The 13,448-nt window shown below is 50.5% G+C and overlaps 1 protein-coding gene across 1 annotated transcript in view; it reads right to left on the reverse strand.

Moving 5' to 3' along the window:
• Window positions 1–5,825: 5,825 nt before the first annotated feature.
• The window catches only part of Anp32a (acidic nuclear phosphoprotein 32 family member A), a 48,281-nt gene continuing 40,658 nt past the window's right edge, over window positions 5,826–13,448 (reverse strand). The window contains exons 4-7 of the mRNA XM_004662571.3: window positions 11,292–11,478; window positions 9,559–9,656; window positions 6,290–6,356; window positions 5,826–6,042 (exon numbers count right to left, since the gene is read on the reverse strand). Coding sequence (XP_004662628.1) covers window positions 5,981–6,042; window positions 6,290–6,356; window positions 9,559–9,656; window positions 11,292–11,478 — 414 coding nt within the window. The 3' untranslated portion in view covers window positions 5,826–5,980. The remainder of the gene's footprint in view (window positions 6,043–6,289; window positions 6,357–9,558; window positions 9,657–11,291; window positions 11,479–13,448) is intronic.

Here is a 13,448-nt window from a genome sequence, read left to right on the forward strand (position 1 = left end):
TTGTTTTTGTTTTTTTGAGGTAGGGTCTCACTCTGGTCCAGGCTGACCTGGAATTAACTCTGTCATCTCAGGGTGGCCTTGAACTCACGGCAATCCTCCTACCTCTGCCTCCTGAGTGCTGGGATTAAAGGCTTGTGCCACCACGCCTGGCTTTCTTTTGTTTTTTGAGGCAGGGTCTCACTCTAGCCCAGGCTGACCTGGAATTCACTATGTAGTCTCAGGGTGGCCTCGAACTCTCGGCAATTCTCCTACCTCTGCCCCCCGAGTGCTGGGATTAAAAGCTTGTGCCACCATGGCCGGCTCCACTTGCCCATCTTGGACTTCAAGTCCTTCCAGTGGACAGAGTCCCTTGCTGGCACCTGGTGGGAGGGGCAAGGCACCACCTCTCTGAACTTTAGGGGTGAAGAGTGGCTCACATGCATGTGAGTCCTTCCGGTGGCCCTCCACCAAGAAAACCTGGCATCTGGTGGCCCACTGCATCCATGTCACCACGACGGATGTCCCACTGAGCCAGGCTTCCTGCAGTGTCCACCCTGCTGGCTTTCGAGGATCTGTCACATGCTTCATCCTCAGGCCTGTCCCCACCTCTCGCCCTCTCCGTGGCCTGCTCACTCCTGTGCCCTGCCTACTTTGGGGGCTGTCCACCGTGTGGTCAAGTGACAAAAGCTGCTTACTAGGGACCCAGTGTGGTGTGGGACTCCTTCCAAACATGAACAATGGATTTCTGACCCAGGATAAAAATAACCTTAGCAAGTCAGCAAGTGAGGCAGCCTCAATTTCTCTCACCCCTTTGCCCCATCCGCCAGCTCTTCTAACATGAGACCAAAGCAGAATTTCTGGGAGTTTTGTGCGGTGTGGTGCATTCAGGCACATGTATATGTGCAGGCGCACACTGCGCATGACTGGAGCCTGGGTGGTCCTCCTCTATTGTCACGTTGTTTTCTTGAAACGGTCTCTCTCAACCTAGAGTTGTGTTCTATCTAAACTTATTTGTTTGCAAACAGAGAGAGATAGGAGAGACAGAGAGAATGGGCGCGTGAGGGCCTCCAGCCACTGCAAATGAACTCCAGACCCACGTGCCACTTTGTGCATCTGGTTTTACGTGGGTACTGGGGAATTCATTATGTAGTCTCAAGGTGGCCTTGAACTCATGGTCATCCTCCTACCTCTGCCTCCCAAGTGCTGGGATTAAAGGCGTGCGCCACCACGCCCATGAAATTTCATTTATTTATTTATTAAGAGTGAGAGAGAGAGAACGAGGCAGAGACAGAGAATGAGGCAGAGAGAGAGAGAGAACGAGAAAGAAAATGGGCACACCAGGGCCTCTAGCCACTACAAATGAACTCCAGATGCATGCATGCGTCCCCTTGCGCATCTGCCTTTTCCTGGGTCCTTAGGCTTTGCCTAAGTGCCTTAACTGCTGAGCCATCTCTCCAGCCTGAGCTGTGGTTTTCATGAGCTCCAGCCATTCTCCAATCTCTGCCCACAAGACTGCGGCTACAAGCACATGTGGCCCCACCTAAGCTGTTCACATGGGTGCTGTGGAATTGAACTCAGAGGGTCTCAGTCCCTCTCGTTTGTGCCGTTAGAGCACTGAGCCATCTCGAAGCCTGACATTCACAAGCAAGATGGTGGCTCACTTCTGAGCCTCCACGTCCTCTTTTGTGCAATCCAGGGGACTGAAGGAGGTTCCCCCCCACCACCCCAGCATCACTACGGTGGTGGTTTGAGTCAGGTGCCCTTCCTCCCATAAATTGATGTGCTCTCAATGCTTGATCCCCAGCCAATGGCAATTTGGGAGGTGGAGGCTTGTTGGAGGAGGGGTGTTCCTGGGGGTGGACCTTGATGGCTTATTAACCCTAGCTTGCCAGTGTTAGTCCAGCTTTGCTCATGCCATGCTTTCCTGTCATCACGGAACTTCCCCTCAGGCTACAAGCCAAACCAAACACCTTTCCTCAGCTGGAGAGATGGCTCAGCAGTTAAGGCATTTGCCTGCAAAGCCTGAGGGCCCGGGACCCACGTAAGCCAGATGTACCAGATGGCGCATGTGCCTGGAGTTCATTTGCAGTGGCTGGAGGCCCTGGTGTGCCCATTCTCTCTGTCTCTTTCTCTCTAATAAATAAAAAGGTGCTGATTGTGCCAGGAGACACAGGCTTCATCTGATGACCAGTCAGGTGGCACCAGGAAACACCCTGGGAGCATGAACACAAGATGGGTCCCAATGCCACATGAAACACGTGAATGGTGGTCCATTTTTTCTGTTCTTCCTGAATGACACGCAATGGGCCGGGTGTGGTGGCGCATGCCTTTAATCCCAGGACTAGGGAGGAAGAGGGTAGGAGGATCACCATAAATTCAAGGCTACCCTGAGACTGCATAGTGAATTCCAGGTCACCCAGGACTAGAGTAAAACCCTACCTTAAAAAAAAAAAAAAAAAAAAGGTGCCTGTGTATGTTGTACCTGGAGAGATGGCTTAGCGGTTAAGGCATTTGCCTGCAAAGCCAAAGGACCCAGGTTCGATTCCTCAGGACCCACGTTAGCCAGATGCACAAGGGGGCGCATGCGCCTGGAGTTCGTTAGCAGTGGCTGGAGGGCCTGGCGTGCCCATTCTCTCACTCTCTGTCAAATAAATAAATGAATAAAACAGACACGCACTGGGCTGCATCTTTCATTCTCACCACAGCAGGTCTGTCCTCAATAACACCATCAAAAGAGCACCCTGGGCTTCATCCGATAATGGGTGCCTTCCAGTGGCTCTTCCCCCTTAGGACTCAGCCTGTAGCAGTTGCTAGCGCACTGGCAAGGCTCCCTCTCCTGAGAGCCATGATGGCGGGGGTTGAGGAACTAATCCAGCTGCTCATCGGCGAGGCCAGCAGGGGCCTCGGGGAACTGAAGGCTTTTTCCTAGCTGTGTGGCCTTGGTGGAGTCACTTTCCCAGCCAGAGTAATAGTGCCTAGAGGCGCTGAGATGACTGGGTACAGTGAAGAGAGGACCAGGCCAGGCACGGGATGCTCAGCCAAAATCCCTTTCTCCTCCCCTCTTCCTCCTCCGTCCACCATCACAACCAAATTCTATGAAATGGACACTGACGTGACTGCATGCCATCGATGTATGCCTTAACCAACTACTTCCATGTTCTTTTATTCTTTTTATTATCTTTATTTTCTTTCTTTATTTATGAGGGAGAATGAGCAGGCCAGGGCCTCTAGCCACTGGAAGAGAATTCTAGAAGCATACACCACCATATGCATCTGGCTTATATGGGTTCTGAGGAATTGAACCTGGGTCCTTAGGCTTTGCAGGCAAGCACCTTAACCACTAAGCCATCTTTCCAGCTCCACTTCCATGTTCTTATCAGCTGAGAAAGGCCAGCCTGGTCCCCCCTCATGACTCTAGGGCTTAGTAGCGCCCCAGCTCATCAGAGGCCTCCTCCTCACTCCTCTGCCTGGAGTCAAAGGGCAGGGGCCAAGCTGCTAAGTCCAGTGGGCCTAGCGTCTCCCAGAAGCACTTAGAACCACTGTGCAATCACACCAGGACTGTAATACATGGTAAAACTGGGGCTGGCTGTGTGGTTCCAGGTTGTAAAGCTATGGTGAGTGTGTGTATACATGCATACATGTGACCAATGCATCTAAATTGGAAAACAAAAAATAAACCTTACAGATGATCCTTAGAAATGGCAGATGGGGGCTGGAGAGATGGCTTAGTGGTTAAGCGCTTGCCTGTGAAGCCTAAGGACCCAGGCTCGAGGCTCGATTCCCCAGGTCCCACGTTAGCCAGATGCACAAGGTGGCGCATGCGTCTGGAGTTTGTTTGCAGGGGCCGGAAGCCCTGGCACGCCCATTCTCTCTCTGTCTGCCTCTCTCTCTGTCACTCTCAAATAAACAAATGAACAAAAAAATTTAAAAAAAAAAAAAGTAACGTCAGATGGGGGCTGAAGAGATGGCTTAGCAGTTAAGGCGCTTGCCTGCGAAGCCTAAGGACCCATGTGTGATCTCCCTCCAGATCCCACATAAGCCAGACCCACACAGGTGAGGCAAGTGCAAGTTCACGTATGCCTAGTAGATGGCAAAAGCATCTGGAGTTCCACTGCAATGGCTGAGGCCCTGGTGCGCCAATTCTCTCTCTCCTCTTTCTCTCTATATCTCTCTAAATAAATAAATTAAATTTAAAAAATTTTAAATGAAATGTCAGATGACTTTGTCTCCAGGACTACCTTGTCTAAGAGCTCCATAGAAGAGAGGGCAGGAACAAACTGGATAGATCACCCTAACACCTACACATTAGAGACAGTCAGAACACAGCAGCTGGATCACCTACGAGCCACTAACGACGAGACTTGATTTGGGAAACTATTTTCCCAGTACAAAGAAAAGGGAGTGATAGTGTCAAGTCAAAAAGTAACACAATAAAACACCACCTGTAACTCTCCGGGTTTGTGAAATAATGTTTTATACATTCCTGAGTTTTCAAGCATACATTCTTTTTACATTATGAAAAGTGAAACCACGAAAAGATATTCAAAAACAAGGTTCTAAGTTAGCCTTCCTTTTTAGTGCCTTTTTTTTTTTGAGTAAATCTTAACTTTTTTTTTTTAATTGAAGACATCCCATTGAGTCTTGCTTTGTGACCAAAAGTATCCAACCTTGGTCTCAGGTTATTTATAATCTCTAAGAAAAGCCATTTTCATCAGGTGACAAAAACGAAATTCTCCGGCTAGCGGTGGTTGCATCGTATAAAGATCAATGGCCTGTTGGACTCAAAAGAAGCCATCCCCCAAAAAAATTGTATAAAAAGATTTATTGAAATTTACCAACGACAAACAGACATAAAACTCAAAGTTTGGCTCTTCTTAGGGGCAGGGTAGAGAAACTGGTGCAGATGTTCCTTTGTACAGATGAAACACAAGTCGGGAAGTCACACGTCGCTCTAAAGCAATCTGGAAGAGGGACGCCGAAAGCAAACCTGCACATTCATTAGGAATTTGCAATGACTTCAGATTTCCACTAGGTAAGAAAATACAATTTTGCATTAGTTTTCCGTGCTCCGGTGTATGAAAACGAAAACCAAGCCCAGCCGACATGCAGCGACGTCACTCTTCGGTGCTCAGATTTGAAAGGAAAAAACAAAAATCTAAGCGCCAAAGCACACAGGGACGAATCGTTCTGCTGTCACTTTTGTAAAACAAAGCAGTGTTCTAATATTTTACAGAACAAGATAGGACAGGCTTTTTTTTTTTTTTCTTTCTTTCTTTCAAGAGATTGAAGTTTGAGAATTACCTTTTTCTCTTTTAATGAGAATCATCAAACCCATTTTTACATGGATTTCCTGAGCCTGCCCATTTTGGCTCTGGGCTCACAGCTTCCCAGAGTTGCAACTCTCTTGAAAAGCGCAGCCCGCCACTATCTGCAGGGGTGAGGGTGGTGGGGGAAGGGGATGAGAGACAGAGAAGGTCCCCAGACCAGTGACAAAATATGCCTTTAGGTGGATATTTACACATCAGGGGGCGCTGGGTGCCTACAGCAGGCCAGAGAAATGCAGTCATGGCAGGAACCAGAGCAAGGTTAAAAGGAGGGGCTGGGCCTCAACTCTTCCTGGCCTTGGAGACACCTGATGGCCTCCCAACTAGCCCTGGGGATGTGGGACATCCCAGAACATGAAGAGAACTCCAAGCCATCCTCTCAGTGAGAACAAACGCTCACTTGGTGGGTACTCATCTATTAGGGTAATGGGGACAAAACCAGACACAAAGAAAAAGGAGGGGAAAAAAAAAATAAAGAGTGGCAGTAAAAATAGTATTTTATTCCACCCCCTCCCGCCCTCCCCTCCCCATAACCCCCAGTACACTTTTCCCCTCTCGTTCCCACAGCAACATTACAATCAGAAAAAAATAAGTTTCGGGGGGCAGGATTTGGAGGGGGTAGGGGAACACGGGTAAAAACAGTCAAATCACAATAGGAATTTTCCAAATTATTCCTCTTAGTCGTCTTCTTCCCCCTCGTCCTCAGCTTCTCGTTTTCGCTTCTGACCCCTTTCTTCTTCTGGAAGAACAAGGAAGAGGCACGTACGTTACCGAGTCATTCCCGCTCTCCCTCACCCCCCGCTGCCCCCAAGAGTGCATAGCCATGTGTCCAGGAGGCCTGGCGGCTTCAGAAACCAGGCCCCGAGGCGGCTGTTCTCTCAGATGGGTGACCCCGGCCCACTGCCAGGCCCTCAGAGCCCCGGGGAGCAAATGCCAGGGTGAAGGGGCCAGGCTGCTCCCAGCTGAAAGCAAAAAGGCCGTCATACCACCACTCAGATCTTCCTCGTCTTCCTCATCATCCACTTCTCCATCATTATACCCTTCCTCGTCCTCCTAGGAGAAAGAGGGACAGAAGGATGTCAGAAGTGCCCTTGCTGGGACCGGGGAGACGGCTTAGTGCATAAAGTGCTTGTCATGGAAGAGCAAGAACCTGAGTTCACGTCTGTAGCTCCCACATAAAGAAAAGCCATGGGGGCCGGAGGGATGGCTTAGTGGTTACGGTGTTTGCCTACAAAGCCTAAGGACCCATGTTCTACTCTCCAGATCTCACACTAGCCACACACACAAAGGTGAGGCAAGCGCATGGTCACACATGCCCACTAAGGTATCGCAAGCGTCTGGAGTTTACAGTGGCTGAGGCCCTGGTGCACCAATTCTCTCTCTAAAAATTAAAAAAGAAAAGCCATGGTATGGGCAAGGTGGTACATGCCTTTAATTCCAGCACTTGGGAGGCAGAGGTAGGAGGATCACTGTGAGATCTAGGCCACCCTGAGATTACATAGTGAATTCCAGGTCAGCATGGGCTAGAGCGAAACTCAGCCTTGGAAAACCAAAAAGAAAAGCCAGCCATGGTGGTGTGTGGCTGGCCTTATAATCTCAATGCTGGGGTGGTGTAGACAAGAGGAACCCAAACACTTTCTGGGTAGTGAGTCTGGCTAAGTGGGTGAGCTCTGGGTTCAATGCAAGACCTTGTCTCAAAAATCAGGCAGACATCCAGTGTTGCCCTCTGGCCTCTGCACAATGCACATCTGTACCTGCACACAGGAACACTCACACAGACAAAAAGAAATTCCCAGGCTGGAGAGATGGCTTAATGGTTATGGCACATCATGGCAAAGCCTAAGGACCTAGGTTCAATTCCCCAGGACCCAAATAAGCCAGATGCACAAGATGGTGCATGCATCTGAAGCCCACTTGCTAGAAGCCCTGGTGCACCCATTCTCTCTCTCAATCTCTCTCTCTCTCTCTCTCTCTGCCCTTTTCTCTGTCAAATAACAAATAAATTTTTTAAAAAAGAAATTTTCTTGAGCTGGAGAGACAGCTTAGCAGTTAAGCACTTGCCTGTGAAGCCTAAGGATCCCGGTTCAAGGCTTGATTCCCCAGGACCCATGTTAGCCAGATGCACAAGGGGGTGCACGCGTCTGGAGTTTGTTTGCAGTGGCTGGAGACCCTGGTACGCTCATTCTCTCTATCTGCCCTTTTCTCTGTTTGTCACTCTCAAATAAATAAAAATACCAAAAGAAAGCACCCCCAGCCTCACACTGAGGCCTACTAGCTTGGATGAGCACATGTCAGTGGTAATCTGTTTTATACCAAAGACCCATCTGAGAATCTGTAGAAAGCTTTGAGCCCCTTTCCCAGTCACATCCAATGTTGGCAAACAATCTTGTTGGGAAGAGGGAGTGGATGGGACCCTTCTAAGTTAAGAACTTGAGGTGAGGGCTAGAGAGATGGCTTAGTGGTTAAGGCACTTGCCTGCCATGCCAAAGAACCCAGGTTCAATTCCCCATACCCACATAAGCCAGATGCACAAGATGGTGCATGTGTCTGGAGTTCACTTGCAGTAGCTGGAGACCCTGGCGTGCCTATTCTCTCTCAAATAAATAAAATTAAAAAAAAAAAAAAAAAAGAGCTTGATGTCAAGGCTCTGAGGAAAACAGGCTCCCCAGGCAGATTTCTTGCCATGTAAAGTAGGGCACCCTTTCTTGCATTTGCCCTCAATCGAGTTTTGGCTTCAAGAGAAGACCCCACTTTCAGCAAATTCAGAATTGTGTGGGCAAGTCCAACTCCACCCTTCCCGACCTGCAAACCTGAGCCACTGGGAAGGGGAAAAGGGAAAGATAAATGCTAGACCCCCACAGGACATCGCCTCCAACTCGCTTGGGATCCAGCCAGACCTATGAGTATGTTTCTGTGCCACCCCAAGTTCCATGCAATGGCCTCTTGGAACCCGAGGCCCTGTTCCTAAGGTACATGGCCGCCCACTGTTACAAACAAATGTTCTGCGAAGGGAAATTTGCTTGGATAATGTCATCAAGCAATTCCCTCTTTGGTCTGTTTGCTACGATTCATATTTTGTGTAACTGGAAATATGCAGATGGTCAATGAGATTATGAAAACAAAACAAAAGTAAACTCTCGCGAGTTATTCTTCACACAGGAAAGGCAAGTTAACAACCTATCAGCCAATACAGCCCACTGCCCTGTCCTCAGGGACCTGTTCTGCAGAGGTAGGAGGATCACTGTGAGTTCGAGGCCAGCCAGGAACTATGTAGTGAATTCCAAGTCAGTATGGTCAAGAGTGACAACCTACCTCACAAAACCAAATAACAAAGCAAAACAAAAAAACTTGGGGCTGGAGAAAAGGCTTAGCGGTTAAGGCACTTGCCGGCAAAGCCTAAGGACTGGAGTTTGATTCCCTAGAACCCATGTAAAGCCAGATGCACAACGTGGCACATGCATTTTCGTTTGCAGTGGCTGGAGGCCCTGGCACCCCCATTCCCTCTTTCCCTCAAATAAATACGTAAAGTATTTTAAAAAATATATTCATGTCTGGCATGGTGGCAAATGCCTTTAGTCCCAGCACTTGGGAGGCAGGGGTAGGAGGATTGCTGTGAGTTCAAGGCTACACAAGACCCTACCTAAAAAAAAAAAAAAAAAAAAAAAAAGCTTAGACACTGAGCACTTAATGTGCATGCGATGTACCAAGCCACCTTGTGCATCCGGCTTTACATGGGCACTGGGGAAATCAAACCTGGGGTCCTTAGGCTTTGCTGGCAAGTGCCTTAACTGCTAAGCCATCTCTCCAGTCCTTAGTATCTAGTTTTTGTTTGTCTTATTATTGTCGAGGCATGCTGGCCTCAAACATGGTGTTCAGCTGAGGATGACCTTAAACTTGAGTCTCTGGCCTCCAGACCTCCCAAGTGTTGTGATTATAGGCATGTGTCAACATATCTAGATTTTTTTAAAAGCTAATTTTCACCCATCATCCAGGGACAGATTTCCCGCCCCTGCATGAGACAGCAGGAGAGTCCCCTGGCTCTAGAATCCTCTGTCCCACTCCTAAACCAGCTTCCCCGGAACTTGCTGCATCTTGTCTCCCAAAGTCAGTTAAATACAAAGCTGGGAAAGGGACACAGGGCCCTGCCTGCGGGGACGGCCCCTGGATACGAGCTGGCAGATGCCCGCCAGGACTCAGAGGCAGCAAGCCGGGAGGATGTGGGAGCTGGCGCGCATGCCCAGAGCCACCTTCTTACCTCCTCTTCTCCACTCACGTCCTCCTCTTCCCCTTCTTCCTCCTCATCCTCGTCCTCTTCATCCTCCACTAACTGGGCGTATTCATCATACTCCTCCTCTGCAGTCAGAATGGGGAACAAGAACCGGGGCTGAGCTGGCTGCCAGGGTCTTCAGTGCAGAGCCATGACCCTCCCGTCCCCTACCAAAGCTCAGGGCCTCAGGGCCCTAACTCACAGGAGCAGGTCTGACCTGAAATTCACTCTGTAGTCTCAGGGTGGCCTCGAACTCACGGTGATCCCCCTATCTCTACCTCCCGAGCACTGGGATGAAAGGTGTGTGCCACCATGCCAGCCTCCGGTTTTCTTTTTGTGTGTGGCACACGTATGTGTTTCTGTATGCGTGGGCACGGGGGTGTGTGTGTGAGACTGCATATATGCGTGCGTGTGTGGAGACCAGAAACCAGTGTCAGGTGCTATCTGCCTTATGTTTTTGGGGCAGGGTCTAAAAGACACTTAACCTAGAACTCACTGATTGGACCAGACTGCCCTAGGAGCCTTCCGACTTTCCAGCGCTGGGATTACAGGTGGGTGCACCATGCTGCAGCAAGCACTCTGGCCCCCGAGCCATCCCCCTGAGCCCTCCTCCACATTTTCATTGTGTGAGATCCTCTGCACGGTTACAGAACCACAGCAAACTCCTGCGGAAAGAATGCCTAGGCCAAAGTCCTCCCTCTAGAGAGAGAAATTACTTGTTCAAGGTCACACATGCCTGTTGTGGTAGAACAACAAACTGGGTAGGGGCCTGGAGACCTGGCCTTGGGGTTACGGAACTCTGCTGTACCCTAAGACCTCCACCATACACCAGAGCCACACTGTGCCCCCAACAGAGGGACACTGCCCAGCATCTGCGCAAACACCTCCACACCGGGCATGGTGGCGGACGTCTTTAATCTCGGCATTTGGGAGGCAGAGGTAGGAGGATCGCCATGAGTTCAAGGCCAGCCTGAGACTACAGAGTATATTCCAGGTCAGCCTGGGTAGAGCCAGACCCTAACTAACAACTAATAAAATACCCTAGCCTAGTCTAATAGAGAAAACCAAAATCCTGTGCCTATACTGGCTGGGCACTGTCTTCCTCTGGTCATGGAGACCTGCAGTGAGGTCAGAGTGCCAAGTGCAGGGGGCAGTGGGTGAGAACAGAAGGGGGCACTCCCTGCCTCTTCCTCCCTCCCAAGGGCTCCGCCACTGCCTGTAACCCTGAATTTCCCAATCTGGGGCCCCTCAGCAGCCCAGTACTGGCCCCCAGTTCTATAACCACCAGGGGGCCCCACAGCCTCTCCAGCTAAAGACCTGGTCTCCACAGGGGACACCCAAATGGAGAAAGAGATCCTAAGGGCACGTCCCACCCGTGACCTCTCGCTGCGTGCCTCTATGGTCTGGCATGGACCAGACAGAGTTGCAGAGTCTCATTTCCTGAGGGACTCTGCAAAAGGGACCAGATAAAGGGACTGATTCTTAGACGGTTCATGCAGCTGGCACATCTCAGGCTGTTTCTGAGGTGCATGCCCTGGTTCTTGTAAGAGAAATGACCAGAAGACCCGGCTGGGGACTAGGGAGACAGGGCAGCCAGACCCACGCCCCTCCGCAGCTTTGGAAAGAGGCGGCAGGTGGGAGGTCTGCCCAAGCGGGGGGACTGCTCACATGGACCCGGCTCAGGCGGAGCCCCTACAGCCCCGGGCCCTGCGGCCACTCACCGTCCTCATCCTCCTCGTCGTCGTCCAGGCCCTCCACATCCGAGTCGGAGGCCTCCTTGTTGTCCCGGTCATAGCCGTCCAGGTACGTGACCTGCGGGAGGAGCTTGAACACGTTTTCTCGGTAGTCGTTCAGGTTGGTTACCTCACAGTTGAACAGGTCTAGGCTCTTGAGGTTCTCTAACTTTTTCTGCAAATGGGAAGAGCGAAGTCAACCGTGAGAGCATGCCGGGCGGGGTGGCGCACGCCTTTGATCCCGGCGCTCGGGAGGCAGAGGTAGGAGGATCGCTGTGAGTTCGAGGCCACCGAGACTCCATAGTGAATTCCGGGTCGGCCTGGGCTAGAGTGAGACCCTACCTCGAAAAACAAAACAAAACAAAGAGCGAGAACAATTTGTAGAAGGTGAGTACCAAGGAAAGTCCCCCGGGAAAAAGCAAGGTGCCACACACCAGTGTGGACGGCCCAGGGATTGTGGGCGATGGGGGAAACCAGGCTGGCTCTTCTTGGCTCCATGTCTGCCTAGGCCTTGTTGTGCTCATGTAGAAAATGCGCTGGCCTCAAAGGTCTGCAAGGCCTTGTCCACAGTTAACACGTTTAATCTGCAATTTCAGCCTGCATCTTAATGGCGACTGGCTTGAGATTCACTTAGAGCCCTCTGGATGCAAGACCCTGCCCCCACAACCCGTGACAATAAAAAGAGAGCATGACTAACTTGCATCTTCACAGCGACAGGTGACACAGCACGCCAAGGCAATCACTCTTTAAGCCCTACGAGGCAGATTGGGTGTTTTGCAGCTGAGCCCGAGACCTGTGTTCGTAAGTCTATGAAACAGGCTTGTCAGAGCAGACGAGAGAACCCAGAGGACCCAGATTCAGCCCATGGGATAGAACAGATGTGCCGTGCCACAGTTTTGTGCCAGCTCCGGGCTGCCCCCGTTAACCTTGTTGGATGGCTGGGGAAGCCAAGGTCCAGGAACCAAGGAGGCGCACAGCTAAGCGAGTGAGCTACATCTCGTCCTGACTTTCCCCCTCGGCTGTGAAGACGCCAGAGCCCATCTCAAGCTGGGCCCCAGTTGCCACCTACCCGGCCTAACTGCGAATAAAGCCGCTGCCCTCAGGGTGAACGCTGGTTCCAACACTTTGATTTTGGATACAGGTCATTCTCGACAGAGGGGCCAAAGGCAGAAAGGATGTCTGGGGGTCTGGTCTGTGTGGGTGGACCCAACACTCCCCAACCCAAAGCAGGCTGCCGCCCAGGGAGGTGAATACACACATACCACGATGATAACCAGGGCTGGAAGCTGCTGACAAATGTGTGATCTGGGCACAGGGAAGCACACGTGCATGGGTGTCTGATTTCTAGTGATGACTATCACATAGATAGGTTCATGAGGAGTATACAGACTGGGTCCACCTATGCACAGCCAGATTAAAAGCGATTAAAAGCCTTCTCCTAGGGCTGGAGAGATGGCTTAGTGGTTAAGGCACATGTCTGCAAAGCCTACGGACCCAGGTTCAGTTCTCCAGGTCCCATGTAAGCCAGATGCACAAGGTGGCGCATGCGTCTGCAGTTTGTTTGCAGTGGCTAGAGGCCCTGGTGCACCTATTCTCCATCTCTCTCTCTCTCTCTTTCCACTGCTAATAAATAAATAAAAAGGAAATCTTGAAAAAAATTAAAGATGTTTAAAAAGCCCTTTCCCAGATCAGTGGAAGACCCAAGAGTTTTCTGCGGTGTGCGTGTTATCAGCTAACCCTGAGACATAGACAGGCTTGGTCTGAGCTTGGAGAAGCAATGCTCGCTTCTCATTACATCCTCCTGCCCATCAACAGGACCCCGAAGGGTCGAGGGTGAGGAGGGCTTTGTGGGCAAGAACCTGCAAACACAAACGCAGAGGGAGGACCACCCAACCTCTACACTGTACAGCCCTTGGCAAAGCACCCCAGGCCTTCCTTGCTTCCACAGCACCACGCTCACAAAGAGTCTCCTATACATTTATGTACATCTCCTGTGTACATTTATGATTGGAAAGCTTGCTCAATCGGATGGTATTTCTCTCCAAAGGGCTGTTATTTAATCAACGATCCATCTGAACAGTTGATTTCCTTAAAAGTCAACGGAATAGGAGTACTTTGGATCTTGGTAACAGGGATTCTCATTCT

Source organism: Jaculus jaculus, chromosome 10, assembly GCF_020740685.1.
Source record: "Jaculus jaculus isolate mJacJac1 chromosome 10, mJacJac1.mat.Y.cur, whole genome shotgun sequence".
Classification (NCBI taxonomy): Eukaryota; Metazoa; Chordata; class Mammalia; order Rodentia; family Dipodidae; genus Jaculus; species Jaculus jaculus.